Source organism: Myxine glutinosa, chromosome 1 (genome assembly GCF_964187855.1).
Source record: "Myxine glutinosa chromosome 1, kmMyxGlut1.1, whole genome shotgun sequence".
NCBI classification, from domain to species: domain Eukaryota; kingdom Metazoa; phylum Chordata; class Myxini; order Myxiniformes; family Myxinidae; genus Myxine; species Myxine glutinosa.
This window is the reverse complement of record NC_136261.1, coordinates 351,801,396-351,817,129: the sequence shown is the minus strand read 5'-3', so window position 1 is coordinate 351,817,129 and position 15,734 is coordinate 351,801,396. Positions and strand designations below refer to the sequence as shown.

At 43.4% G+C, this 15,734-nt stretch overlaps 1 protein-coding gene across 1 annotated transcript in view; it reads left to right on the top strand.

The window, feature by feature from the left end:
* Positions 1 to 3,711: 3,711 nt before the first annotated feature.
* LOC137419107 (testin) overlaps positions 3,712 to 15,734 on the top strand; it is a 65,440-nt gene continuing 53,417 nt past the window's right edge. The window contains exons 1-2 of the mRNA XM_078769912.1: positions 3,712 to 3,915; positions 14,669 to 14,754. Of these exons, the coding sequence (XP_078626038.1) occupies positions 3,889 to 3,915; positions 14,669 to 14,754 (113 nt within the window). The 5' untranslated portion in view covers positions 3,712 to 3,888. The remainder of the gene's footprint in view (positions 3,916 to 14,668; positions 14,755 to 15,734) is intronic.

Here is a 15,734-nt window from a genome sequence, read left to right as displayed (position 1 = left end):
GAATGGCCATCCTTCAAAAGGATCCATCGATGAGCGATACACGACCACGGCGTGTGTTCGAGGAGGTATCTGACGATTTGTATTCCCACGCGGGAAAATCGTATCTGGTCTACATCGACAGACTCTGGGTGGCCATGCATCTATTTTTTCACTCTACAGTTATTCTTTGTGGATCTGGGTGTCCCAGTTCGTCTTCGAACCGATGGCGGCCCACAATTTGCATCCTATGAATTCCGAAAATTCATGGACCGTTGGGGCGTTAACCATGGCTTCTCCACATCACACTTTCCACGCTCGAATGGATATGCAGAAGCAGCGGTCAAAGCCATTAAGACACTGGTCGCTAAGACGACACACAATGGCAATCTCGACGATGATACATTTTGCCGCGGCTTGCTCGAATGGCGAAACACGCCACGCACATCTGGAAGTTCACCGGCTCAAATTCTCTTCGGGCATCCAACACGTACTGCTGTTCCTGGACATCAGCGCACTTTCGCACCCGAGTGGCAGATGGCTGCTGCTGAGTGTGATGCTAAAGCCGCCGAGATACGGGCGAAAACCAGCACGCATTACGACTGATCGTCCAAACCTCTCACGCCATTTCGTGTCGGCACCGAGGTGTTGGTACAAGATCCACAGACGAGGTGTAGGGATAAGACCATTGTGGCCATCGGTGTTGGACATCACCGGGACTATCATGTGAAACTGCCGTCGGGCAGAGTTTATTGGAGGAACCGGTGTTTCCTTCGTCACTATGTCCCTCGATGCTCCACTATGGATGGCGAGGGTCAAAAGCCATTTACTGTTGGAAGCAAGGACAGACCAGCTTCCCACCCACCGAAGCGAGTGAGATTTGACTTGCCACTCCGTCGCAGCCCACGCAATCGCAAGGCACCTAGGCGACTCGATTTGTAAATTGTTATGCATGAACTGTTGCTCTATATTGCTTTGTGTTCTTGTTACCACACATATGGTTATGGACAGGGATGGTAGTATGTACTCATGCTGATCGATTTGGATGACTGTCACCTCTTGGAATACATGTTCCAAATTTCAGCAACGTCTGTATCTGCATGCTTGAGTTTTATTGAGAAAACCCTCAAATTCACGTTGGTGACTGTCCATCCGTCAGTCCGCCCAAAATGTGTTGGAGCTCATATCTCAAAGGCTATACATTGAAACTATCTGAAACTTGGAATATACATCAGACAATACGTCTACTTAATGGCTTTCAAAACAAATTCAAAATCTACGCTCATTATGGTGGTGTACTGGGGGGTTTTAGACCCCCCCAAAATACGTATTTGCTCTCTTCTCCAAAACTACACATAATGTTGATGCGTCCTGAGTTTTGCAGCATCGCAGTCCCTCCGATGAGTGTGAAAATGTTCAACATGGGGACCCGTCTGCGAGTATTACCTGGTGGATGTTTGAGATCCCACGCTGTCTTTCGAGGAAGAAATAGATCTTAGTCAAACTTTCAGAGCTTCATCAGTGAGTGCTGGAGAGTGTTTTAGGCAAAATTATTTTTTAATTTCGAAAAAAAAAGAGTTCAACATTTTTTAAATTTATTGCTCTATAGTGCTTGAGCCTTTGTCATGATGTGAAAGGTTATATTAAATTATCCCAAATTCGTTTGTGTGTGTGTTATTTTAATATTAAATATAAATTTTCCTTAGTAGTTGTAGGGAAGTGTTTTCGGCACCCACAAAAAATAGAAAAAAACATAAACAAATTGACACCAAGCAACGCTGAGTGCTCCAGCTAGTTAATTATCTATCTATAATTCCAGTAATCTCTGTGTGTTTGTTTGTACGTTTGTACGTTTGTACGTTTGTTTGTTTGTCTGTGACCGCTGTTTCTCGACAACCACGGGTCCGATATACTTTAAACTTGCCAGGTATATTGCTGGGGACCCGAGGATGTGCCTTTTCAAGGTTTGAAATTAATCGGACAAGTACTTACCGAGCTATGGCGATTTAGCCGTTCGCCGTTCGCTTTGGCGTTGCGAATGGACCAAACCATTGCATGTAAATAGAGGGGGGTGGGGGTTCTGTGGTCGTTGCGAATGGACCAAACCATTCATGTAAATAGAGGGGGGGGGGGTTCTGTGGTCGTTACTGCCACGTGGTTTCAAAGTTTTTTTTTTTGTTGTTGTTGTTTGCACGCATGTTTTTTTGCACCCACGTACGGGCACGCCCTAGGATGTTTACACACACACACCCCTACACAAATTATTATTATTTTTTTTTTTGGCAAGGAACGGGCACCCACGTACGGGCACGTCCTAGCTTATATATAGTACGGGCATGCCCTAGTCTATCTATAATTCCAGTAATCTCTGTGTGTTTGTTTGTTTGTACGTTTGTTTGTTTGTTTGTCTGTGACCGCTGTTTCTCGACAACCACGGGTCCGATATACTTTAAACTTGCCAGGTATATTGCTGGGGACCCGAGGATGTGCCTTTTCAAGGTTTCATATTAATCGGACAATTACTTACCGAGCTATGTCCAAAAAACGATTCAACCAATCAGAGAGCAGCGAGCTATCGCGTGTGCCGAACGTGGCGGACACACTCTGCCTCGGATGGCACATTTGAGAGCGTATTCATTTATTTCACGTTTGCAAACTATGTTGGCGCTATGTTGGCGTTAAACTATGTTTTAAAACTAATAAAAACGAATTTGCGATTCATCGTAACTGCGATATACGACCTTCCGGACAGTGAGGACTGCACTTCCGGCATCCAATCACAGAACGCGTTATTGCGTAGGCGTGGCCGATGTGAGAGCGAGCTGATGCTGAGCCCAGCGCGTGCGCCATTACGGTACGTAATTCGATTTCTTCCGGAGAAAATAATAATTTCTCGATTTCTTATGCGCATTATTTCTCCCAATTCAGTCAGAGCGAAGGGCGGAAGCGAAGAGCGTTGTTTTTTTTGTTTACGGGCGTACGGGCGGGGTAGAGCGTACGGGTAGCGTTTTTTGTTTTTTTTGGCACATTTGAGAGCGTATTCATTTATTTCACGTTGGCAAACTATGTTGCCGCTATGTTGGCGTTAAACTATGTTTTAAAACTAATTAAAACCATTTCATGTAAATAGAGGGGGGGGGGGGGGGATTGTCACTGTACTCGCAAGCCGTTCGCCGTTCGCTTTGGCGTTGCGAATGGACCAAAACATTTCATGAACCAAACCATTTCATGTAAAGCGTTCGCCGTTCGCTTTGGCGTTGCGAATGGACCAAAACATTTCATGAACCAAACCATTTCATGTAAATAGAGGGGGGGGGGGATTGTCACCGTCCTCGCACCCACGTACCCACGTACCCACGTACGGGCATTGCACCCACGTACGGGCATGCCCTAGTAATATAAAGGCCAGCAATTCAGCCAGAACCCGAGTCAAATTCCAAATTCGTGCCCTGATAATACCTGAGGTCGAGCAATGCAGCCACCCTCATAAGGTAACCAAATAATTAGCCGCCAGAGGTAGCTGGCTCTTTGTGTGGTTCGTAAAAAGAAAGAGGGAAAACATGATGGGTTGGTGATGACTGGTGGCAAGCACAAAAAATATGTGGGCGTGGCGAAAAGTTCAGACAGGAGGTGGGCGTGGCGGAAAGCGCAGACAGCGAGTGGGCGTGGCAGACAGCGCATGGCGGAGGTGGGCGTGGCGAAAAGCACAGACAGTAGGTGGGCGTGGCGTAAAGCAGAGAAAGGGGTGGGCGTGGCGGAATGAAAGTGGAAGGGAAGGGCGTACACGTACACTGTACAGTGTACAGTGCGGCGCAGCCAAGCAGAAGGTGTGCGGACTTAAGGAAGAAGTACTTGTACGTAAGGATAACATCGTTCCTCTGATCGGGATCGTTGTGAGCCTTTTTTGTGAGCATGGATCTGCAGAGCAGGATGAGTAAGGTAAAAAGCACAAAAAGAAGAACTTTATTTTATGTTATGGAGTCTTCATCATGGTCGTTTCTCCGTCACTACTCACTACCAGTACCAACACGAACGCACTTATTTAATGTCTGCCTTCACAGTATTACTATTGGAGAGGAAGGAGAAGGCAAACTTGTGATAATAATAATCACAATTATGACTATGAGCATATTTTCCTTAACACCATTACTAACACCTTAAAAGTAACAGCACTACTAACAGTAACACCACTACTAACAGTAACACCACTACTAACAGTAACACCACTACTAACAGTAACACCACTACTAACAGTAACACCACTACTAACAGTAACACCACTACTAACAGTAACACCACTACTAACAGTAACACCACTACTAACAGTAACACCACTACTAACAGTAACACCACTACTAACAGTAACACCACTACTAACAGTAACACCACTACTAACAGTAACACCACTACTAACAGTAAAACCACTACTAACAGTAACAGCACTACTAACAGTAAAACCACGACTAATAGTAACACCCCTACTAATAGTAACAGCACTACTAACAGTAAAACCACGACTAATAGTAACACCCCTACTAATAGTAACAGCACTACTAACAGTAAAACCACGACTAATAGTAACACCCCTACTAACAGTAGCAGCACTACTAACAGTAACAGCACTACTAACAGTAACAGCACTACTAACAGTGAAACCACGACTAATAGTAACACCCCTACTAATAGTAACACCACTACTAATAGTAACACCACTACTAATAGTAACACCACTACTAATAGTAACACCACTACTAATCGTAACACCACTACTAATAGTAACACCACTACTAATAGTAACACCACTACTAATCGTAACACCACTACTAATCGTAACACCACTACTAATCGTAACACCACTACTAACAGTAACACCACGAATAACAGTAACACCACTACTAATAGTAACACCACGAATAACAGTAACACCACTACTAATAGTAACACCACTACTAATCGTAACACCACTACTAATCATAACACCACTACCAATAGTAACACCACTACTAATAGTAACACCACTACTAATAGTAACACCACTACTAATAGTAACACCACTACTAATAGTAACACCACTACTTACAGTAACACTATGACTAACAGTGAAACCACCACTAACAGTAACACTACGACCATCACCAACCCTCCACAATTGCCCTCACCTTTCCCCTCCACTGGGAGTGCAGCCGAAATACTGCACCTGCACATTGTATCAAAACCAACACCATCACTTTGGCTTCTTATAACAATCTTATTGTGACAAACCACGTGTTTTAAGCATCGCATAAAGGTTTCCTTGGGAGTGATCATCAACATGGTGTTCATCTTTTATTTTGAGGTAAAAAGTGTTTGTTTATTTTGTTTTAATAAATGAAACGTTATATAACCATAAGGAACTTTGACACAAGATGACGTAATTTGGCCCATCGAGCTTGCGCTAGTTCAATCGATCAGATTAATATAGAATAAACTTTACTGTTGTGGGTGAGTGATTGGGGATATGAACAGAGTGGTACACACACACACACACACACACACACACACACACACACACACACACACACACACACACACACACACACACACTGACACACAAACATGGACACACTGATGCATACACACTGACACATACACACTGACATACACACACACACACACACACACACGCGCACACACGCACACTGACACATACACACACACTGACACATACACACACACTGACACATACACACACACTGACTCATACACACACACACCGACACATACACACACACTGACAAGCACACACACACACATATGTACACACACTGACACACAAACATGGACACACTGATGCATACACACTCTGACACATACACACTGACACACAAACACTGACATATACACACACACACACACACACACACACACACACACACACACACACACACACACACACACACATATACACACACACACACACACACTGACACATACACACACACACTGACACATACACACATACTGACACATACACACACACACACTGACACATACACACACACTGACAAGCACAAACACACTGACCCCTCCCCCCCACACACACACGCACACACTGACAAACACACACTGACACACACATACACACACACAGACACATACACACACACTGACACACACACACAGACACATACACACACACTGACACACACACATGCACACACTGACACACACACATGCACACACTGACACACACACACACACACACACACACACACACACACACACACACACACACACACACACACACTGACACACACACACACACACACACTGACACACACACACATACACCCACACACACATACACACACAGACACATACACACACACTGACACACACACATGCACACACTGACACATACACACACACACACTGACACATACACACACACTGACACATACACACACACTGACACATACACACACACTGACACATACACACACACTGACACATACATACACACACAAACATTAACACACACACAAACACTGACACACAATGACATGCACACACACACACACACATTAACAAACAATGACACATATGCACACACTGACACACAAACACAGACACACACTGACACATACACACACTGACACATACACACACTGACACATACACACTGATACACAAGCACTGACATAAACACACACATACATACACTGACACACACACATACACACACACAGACACAAACACACTGACACACACACACACACACTGACACACACACACACACTGACACACACACACACACTGACACACACACACACACACTGACACACACACACACACTGACACACACACATTGACACACACACACACACAAACACTGACATACACACACATACATACACTGACACATACACACACACTGACACACAATGACACACATACACGCTAGCACACACAAAGACTGACACACAATGACACACACACACTAACACACACAAACACACACACACACAAATAACTTTTGCGCAGTAGGCCTTTCGGTCCATCATGCTTGCACTAACAGACCCCAATGTCATTACCTATCCACACATAAGGAAATCTACCTACCATCCGCAGCCACAGAAGCTAACACTGTATCCCCATACCACATGATCTCCAATGCATCTAGATATCTATCCAGACACCATTTAAACCTATCCACGCCTACTGCTACCACTACCTTTCCTGGAGACCATTCTATGCATGAATCTTTCTCTGACTGAAAGACCCCTGTTTTAAAACTGTAAAGCCTTATTTTTCCAATACAAAGAAAGGATGGCCACCACAGGGTCAATCTGCCTCTTGAAATGCTATGATGCAACCCAACAACATGCGTAATGTTCTAAGAACTGCACCGCTGCTTATGGATGTTTACAAAAAAAAATAATTAATTGACATTTTCAATTACCACAATTCGTGTTTTTGTTTGCATTGAAAAAATATTTGTGGGTTTTTTTTATTGAAAGGAAGTGAATTATAGGTAAATTGCTCTCGTAAGTCTTCTTCGTTTGTAAACTTTCTTGAATCTGATCACCACCCTCTCTGATATCTGCCTTACTTCCAAGCTTTTGTGGCGTCACCACATATAGAAAGCTGACTCTTAACGCCACAATCCAAATCATTGATGTAAGTTATGAATAATAGTGATCCCAGTACTGATCACTGACGTACCCCACTACTTACAACTTCCCAGCTAGACATCTCCCACACACCACTCACAGCCACTCCTAGCTTCCTATTACTCATCCAGTTAGCTTCCTGACCAGCCACTCCACAAGCTCTCACCTTGGCTAATAACCACCTATGTGGTACCTTATCAAATGCCTTCTGAAAGTCTACATACAGTGCCTTCAGAAAGTATTTACACCCCTTGACGTTTTTCACATTTTGGTGTTACAGCCTGAATTTAAAATATATTAATTTAAATTTTTTGTCACTGATCTACACATAATACCCCATAATGTCAAAGTGGAATTTTTTTTTTTAATTCTTACAAAATAATAGACCCTCTAGATGTAGACCCCACGAGACCCCAATTTTTATAATGCCGTTAGCAAACATTTTTACGTTATGGGTGATGAAGGCTGTGATCAGGTTTTATCAGAACTGTCTGTAGTTTCGGAGAAGAGAGCAAATACCTATTGTAGGGGGTCAAATCCCCCGCACACCCCCTCAAATCCTGATTTCCCTATGCCATGAACAAACGTGATGTACCCATCACGGGTGATTAACGGAATGGGAGGGACACTCCCCACTTTTTCCTACACCCCCCCCCCCCCACCACTCCCACCCCCCTTAGACCCCATAGGGCCCAATTTCATTTTTTCACAAGTCTGGTACATCACGGGTGGTGAAGGTGGTCAGTAGCACTGCAAGATAGAATTGTGAAGAGGCATAGATCTGGAGAAGGGTATAAAACAATTTCTAGAGTACAATTTCTTCCTAGAGTTGGCTCTCCGACCAAACTGAGCAACCGGGCAAGAAGGACTTTGGTCTGGGAGGTGACCAAGAACCCAATGACCACTCTGACAGAACTACAGAGTTCCTTGGCTGAAATGGGAGAACCTCCCTGAAGGACAACAGTCTCTACAGCACTTCACAAATCTAGGTTTTATGGGAGAGTGGCTAGATGGAAGCCACACCTGAGAAGCCACTCCAGAAACAAAAACACATGACAGCACACCTGGAGTTTGCAAAAAGGTACGCGAAAGACTGAGAACATGAGACAAAATATTTTGTGATCTGACGAGACGAAAATGGAACTCTTTGGCCTGAATGCAAAGTGCCATATCTGACGGACACCGAGCACAGCTCATCACCCATCTAACACCATCCCTAGCATGAAGCATGGTGGTGGCAGCATCATGCTATGGGGATGCTTTTCAGTGGCAGACTTGTAAGGATAGAGGGAACAATGAATGGAGCCAAATACAGGCAAATCCTTGAGGAGAACCTGCGTCAGAGTGCAAAAGACCTTATACTGAAGCGAATATTTACGTTCCAACAGGATAATGACCTGAAGCATACAGCCAAATCAACACTGGAATGGCTTCAGAACAAGAATGTGAAAGCCTTTGAGTGACCCAGCCAAAGCGAAACTGAACCATAATGATAAAGTGATACAGCTCCAGAATTAGAGAGCCTAATTGTACAAAACTGCCATCTCATCTGAGGGGCCTACAGAGCATAGAGCATCTAACGCTCCAGCTCCAAACACAAATGGAGAACTCAACAAGGAAACCAAAATTGAAGGTGTTAAGCTGATATACCCAAGGATAGAAGAGTGCTACTAATGACCAAATCCAAGATAGGAATTGGCACATGGAATGTTGGGACATTGCATCATCAAGGAAACCTTGAAATACTACTAAACCAGAAGCAGAAATTAAAATGGGAAATACTGGGAATTGCTGAAACCCACTGGACAGATGATGGTGAATTCGTCATAGAAGCCCATAATGTTCTGTGTTCAGGAATAGTTTCATTACATAGAGCTGGAGTTGCCCTGATCCTTAACAAACACGTGCAGAAAACACTCCTGGGATACAACCCTGTTTCTCCAAGATTGATACAAGGAAGATTACAAACGCAAAATGGAGAAATTACCATCATCCAGGTGTATGCTCCCAACTCTGCAGTCCTGGAAGAAAGTGTAGATGAATTCTATGACTCACAGTGAAGTGACATTACCAAAGTCCCGAAAAAGGACATATTAATGATTATAGGTGATCTAAATGCCATGGTTGGCAGTGACAACTCAAATTATACAGAAACTACAGGGAAATATGGTTGTGGTAATGACAATGTCAGACGGGAGAAATTACTTACCTTCTTTGCTGCATAGTGTATATCCAACAATATTTTTATGCAAAAAATAATTCAATAGACAATGGACCTGGGAATCGCCTGATCAAAGGACTCGCAATAAGATTGACTACATTATGATAAAGAACCAATGGAAGAGCTGTATCACAAATTCAAGAAGTTTCCCAAGTGCAGATATATTAGAGCACCAATTAGTGCCCGCAAATGTCAAACTGAAATTTTATCGTAAACCAAACTACCCAAAGCGGTATGACATTTTCAAACTTGCCCATCAAACAACAAGAACAACCACCTTGAGAGGCCATTTTTTCCCCGCAGAGCAGGGGTTGGCCTTTTTTGGGCACAGTGGTCCCATTTTTTTTTGAAGCAATGTTTTATGGCCGGATGCTCTTCCTGCCGCCAACCCTGTTGGTCGCCTGTTGCGACGCACAAGGAATTACCAGTGAGCTGGTATAGTCCGGCAGCTAAGCTAAATATAGCATAACAATTGTGCATTTTGTGAGGAAAGCACCAAATTTGGCACACTAGTAGACTATCATATTATGAAAAGGTCTGCATATTGGGCCATCTCAGATTCAGAGATTTGATTTTTGCAAGATTTGCAGATTTTGCAGATTTGCAAGCTGAGATTGCAACGCCAGGGACGGCCGACTCCTTCCTGCGAGCTGCCCATGTCACCCGCACAAGAAGAGCTCATCAAATCACTGCAGCGGCACTGCACATCCTGCAACACCGTGCGTATGAACGCCACTGTATGACATATGCTGATGATGCAGAAGACCTGCCTGAGTTCGAAGACGGGTGTCACCAGAGAGGAGAAGACATTCCCAACTTTCAGTACTGGGCAACTGTGCTGGAACTAGAGATGTTGGTACTGGTCTACGTGCGTTCTCTGCGGCAGGCTTCATTCACGATGTACCTTGATGCCCTGACGGAACTAGTCCCATGGTTCCATGCCTTAGACCACACACACTATGCCAGGTGGGTCCCTGTTCACCTGAGGGACATGGTTGCACTCCCAATGAAGCACCCAGATGTAGCCACATAATTCAGGGCTGGCAACTTCACTGTATAGAAGATGAAGAAGGTGTTCTCTTCGATCCCAATCGACCAGGCGCATGAACAGAATAACGCCTGCATCAAAGGAGATGGTGGAGCAGTCGGCCTCACTGATAACCCAAGTGCCCTGCGGCGTTGGATGATTGCCGGGCCAGAAGTTGCCAGGGCCATAGAAGAGTTCCAAGATGGCCATCTACACTGGGGGAGGCGAGAGGACACACGTCATCACGACCAGACACCAAGTGTGCAGACTTCTTTCGCCAAGGATGTCCGCGCCCTTGTCAGCGTCATAGAAGAGCTTGGCAACCCCTTTGAGGAAGAGAGCATGGATCTGGTTGTCCTTGACACAAAGGAAATTGCAGGTCCTGCTGCAGTTGAGACTGTCAGGAATGTGAAGAAGATTGGCCAAGAGCAGTTCCAGGCTTTCACCAGAGAATGCCCGGTGGAAAGGACCAAGCCAATTGATGATGCAATTCGTCGGAACAAGCTGAAGGTGTCATTTTGGAAAATGGCTGCCACAGCCATCAGGGGCTGAATTTGAGATGGCTCAATATCCAAATCCGTTCATAATAGGATAGTCTACTAGTGTGCCAAATTTGGTGCTTTCCTCACAAAATGCACAATTGTTATGCTAAGTTGCCCCACTAGTACTCAGGAATAGTTTTACCATGTTTAGTTTTACCTAACATGAAGGATGACAGGCTGAGTATCAAACAACGAGAATAAACTACCAAATTGGAATTAAAAGCAGATTTGCTCCTTTGATCAACAAGAAAAATCCTGATGTTGACAAATTATGGGAAGGTATCAAGACTGCTTTTAATGACAAATCAAAAGAAATGCTGGGGAAGAAGAAAGTGCATAACCAAAACCTTGGATCAGTTGTACGATCCTACGACTAGGTGAAGAATAATTCGTACCACCAAGTGAAGAGCGCTCCAGAGCAGAAGGTGGAAAAAATGCAGACTCTTACATGCGGTCGAGATACAACTTCCTTGAAAGAGAAATAAAATGGAAAGTTAAAGGATGTAAATACAAGTGGCTAAAATATCTATGTACGAAGGCACACCAAACTACCAAGTCCAAAAAGGTGTACTTGACTATCAAGAAAATTACCAGAAAGTCAAAAAACAGAATGTAAAGAGTAAGAAAAGGGAAGTACCGACAGACCAGACCAACAGGATGTTAGAAAAACCGCTGGAAGGAAATCTATGAAGAATTGTACAACAAACAAAACTTTGTAAATGAAGAGACGATAAATAACATCTCTCAATGCCGATTACTAACGAGGAACCAGAAATTCTTCGAGGAGAGGTTGCTAGTGCAATAATGAGGTTGACTGAAGGAAAAGCACTAGGCGATGATAGTGATAGTGTCACAGCTGAATAACTAAAAGCTTCGGGTGAAACAGGTATTGACATAATCTACCATTTGTGCAAGTTGGTTTGGAAGAGTGAAGTATTTCCAGATGACTGGGGTAAAGCCATCATTACCCCCATAGACAAAAACAAGGACAAGTTAAACTGAGAACTACAGAGGCATAAGCTTTCTGAGTCACACAGGGAAAATCTTAACTATTATTCAAAGAAGAATGATGAAGAAATTGACGAAGCGGAAACTGGATTTCGCCCAAGAAGATCGACAGTTGATCAATAATTATTCACACTGACAAATAATATAAAAATACCTGGAAATTAACAAAGATTTATATTGCTGTTTTATGGACGGAACGGTTATATCAAACCTACGATTCACAGATGGAGATAATCTTGCTAACACAAACGACAGAAGACCTGCAAATCCTCGTAGATTGTGTTTACAGCAGCAGTAGTGATCTGAGCATGAAGATCAACGTCACAAAAATAGACACACGTCATCAGTAGACACCATCCAAATCAAATTAACATCAATATAAACGGCACCGTTTTAAAACAAGCTTGGGAATTTACTTATTTGGGGGGTACCATATCACAGGATGGAAGATGCATCAAAGACATCAAATGTAGAATTGGGTAAGCGACGGGAGCATTTTAGCGGCTGCAACGTATTTGGACGACAAAAAGACATCAAACGTGACACCAAAGTTGAACTGTATAGAGTCCTGATTCGCACAATCTTGATGTATGGGTCAGAAACCTGGACATTAAAGCAAGAAGAAGAACATCGACGCCTTGTTTTTGAAATGGTACGTCTCAGAAAAATAATGGGAGTAATTGGGCTGAACAAAATAAGGAATACTATAATAAGGGAAACCCTTGGAGTAAAACACACAATAACAGAGAATATAACACAAAGAAGGCTTTTATTTTTTGGGCACATTCAAAGGATTCCCCAGAACAGACTTCCAAAAATCCTCATCGCAGGAAGACTAAATGACACCTGACCAAGAGGAAGGCCACCAAAAGGTGGATGGACTGCATCAAGGCAGATCGCAAGGCCAGACATAACGCCAACTAACTATTAGTCCCCTACCCTATGGGTTTGCTCTCTTTCTATCTGTCCATCCGTCCATCCCACTTGTGGTTTTCTAGACATTTTCCCATACCATTTAACATATTTAACAGAAACTTGGTACATGGCTTGATTATGACAAGTTACAGAACAAGTTTGGGTTTCGGGACTTTTCACCAATTTTCCACGGAGGTATGCCATTTTTGGTCTTAGAAAATATCACATATTACCGGTAGGGGACATTTATTGCAAAGCAATGCTCCCTCTTGTTCAGACATGTATATTACACCTTCTATGTGGTGGCATTGCTGACTAATATATGTGACTGGCTCTGGCAAAAGCAGACACTTGGGGGCAAAAATCAAAATTGAGATATCATCTGATTCCCCATGCTTTTCTCTTTCGTTTGATATACATTATGTTAATTGGATGAACATTAACGAAGTTATGGTATTTTAATGACAATTATATATTCGTTTAAACACCTGGTGTTGGCTTAGCGGTTAGGGTGCAGACTTGGGATCCTAGGATCCTGGGTTCGAATCCCGGTCGATCGCTGAATTAACACCAAGGGGGGTTGACTCAGCCTGTCATCCTTCTGAGGTCAGCAAATTGAGTACCAGCTTGCTGGGATGAATGATCCCGGTGTGTACCCCGGTTTAGAATAGGTACACCGTATCCCTGCGCATCGTAAGAGCGTGACCAAGGGTTGGCGTCAGGAAGGGCATCTGGCCATAAAAACATTGCCTCAAACAGGGAACCATGATTGTCATGGGGCCCGCAAGGCTAAGCCCCGCTCTAGCGGGGAAAATGGCCTTAAAACGATCATTCATTCGTTTTTCATTTAAACAATGGAGATAATTAGGTTCAAAGTTCACAATATGCACAAAGAATGTGTGTGCACGTAGAGCTTTTCATTCATACCAAACATGTATGTCAGGGATCTCCTTCGAATTACGATGTATGGCTCTTAGTAAAACATCGAAATTTCGCGATCTTCGTGTATTTTTGACCGAGGAATCGTGACTTTCTGAGCACATTTTGAGAATGACATTTTAGATTGTTCGTCGAATTTCACAACTTTTCTGTTGTTTCTTGGAAAAATGTTTTGGTGCATAATAATCTAGAGAAGTTACTCTTTCTATCCATATAAAAATCTCAATTTGGTCCCTGTGGTCATATTTTGACTCTCTTCGGCTTTTTCTCGCTAAGAGAGAAATTCCCCCAAGTGTCTCCTTTTTCCAGAGCCAGTCACATATGCTCTTACTGCAGAATTGTGATAGCTAGATTTTTTGTCTTGCTCTTTTCTTGTACCTATGCACAGGTGACCATATCGCACGAGTATGGAGCTGGAGTCCCTTGCTTGAAATGCAAGGATAAATGTGAAGGATTTGACCTACATTACTGGAGGTATTACATTTTGGCTACTTGCCTTTGTAGTTTGTGTTAAAGGCCAGTAAAACAAAGGATAAAACATTGTGATTAAACAGAAAGTCAAGTTTGCTAAAAATTTGTCGGTGGAGATTAAAGAGGATTTTCAGGTGTCCAGATTTGAGGTATATATATATATGTACATGAGGTAACGTTTCAATGGATGCACAGAAAGGGCAAAGGTTAGCGTTAGAGGCAGTAAAGCGGTTCAGCAAAATATTACATGGTAGAGCCCAGTGAACTAATTTCCATTGAATATCTCCAACATATTTTGGGGTAGGCAAGGAATAAAACCCTTGCCAGTTGGGTTTGGTGGATGGTATTGCAGATAGAATCTCTCGTCATCGAATCCTCGGGTACTCCAATAGTACCACTGCATGTAAAACTTTGATGCAGGCATTGTACTAATCTTTTTTTGAAAAAGAGGTGAGAGAAATGAAGGGTTGTTAAACTTGTCTCGGCCAGGCGAGGATCCTTTGTTGAATAATACACAAGGAGTTGTGAAAGAGGCCCTTTATGGTCTCAGTAGTTGTATCAGCTGAAGGTTCAATACTCTGTTGAGTGCTGCAGTAGGTAGACAGTATTCCTTGAAGGAAACGCGAGACAGTTCTTCCAGATCATACTCCGGTTCTTTCCGCCAGTGTAGTAGCTCTAGGCCACTGATTCAGAGTCCTGGTCTTGAGGTATTTTACCCAGAATAGACAAGCATCAGCGAAGCGTTGGATGAGCGCTCTTTCGTTCAGGCTGTTTCTCTGGAAGGGGTTGTAAACTAAAGGCTCATCGAGGAACATTTCCATGTTGTAAGTCGCCATGTCACGGGAGAAGGACAATGCTCACCATGTGTTAATCGCCCCTTGGTAGAAGGCAGGTGGGGATAAATCAATGTGTTGAAGGTCCCACTGTTGAAGGCGAGAACCCCAAAGAGTTCTCGGCAATAATCGAGCTGCCTACATCCTGCA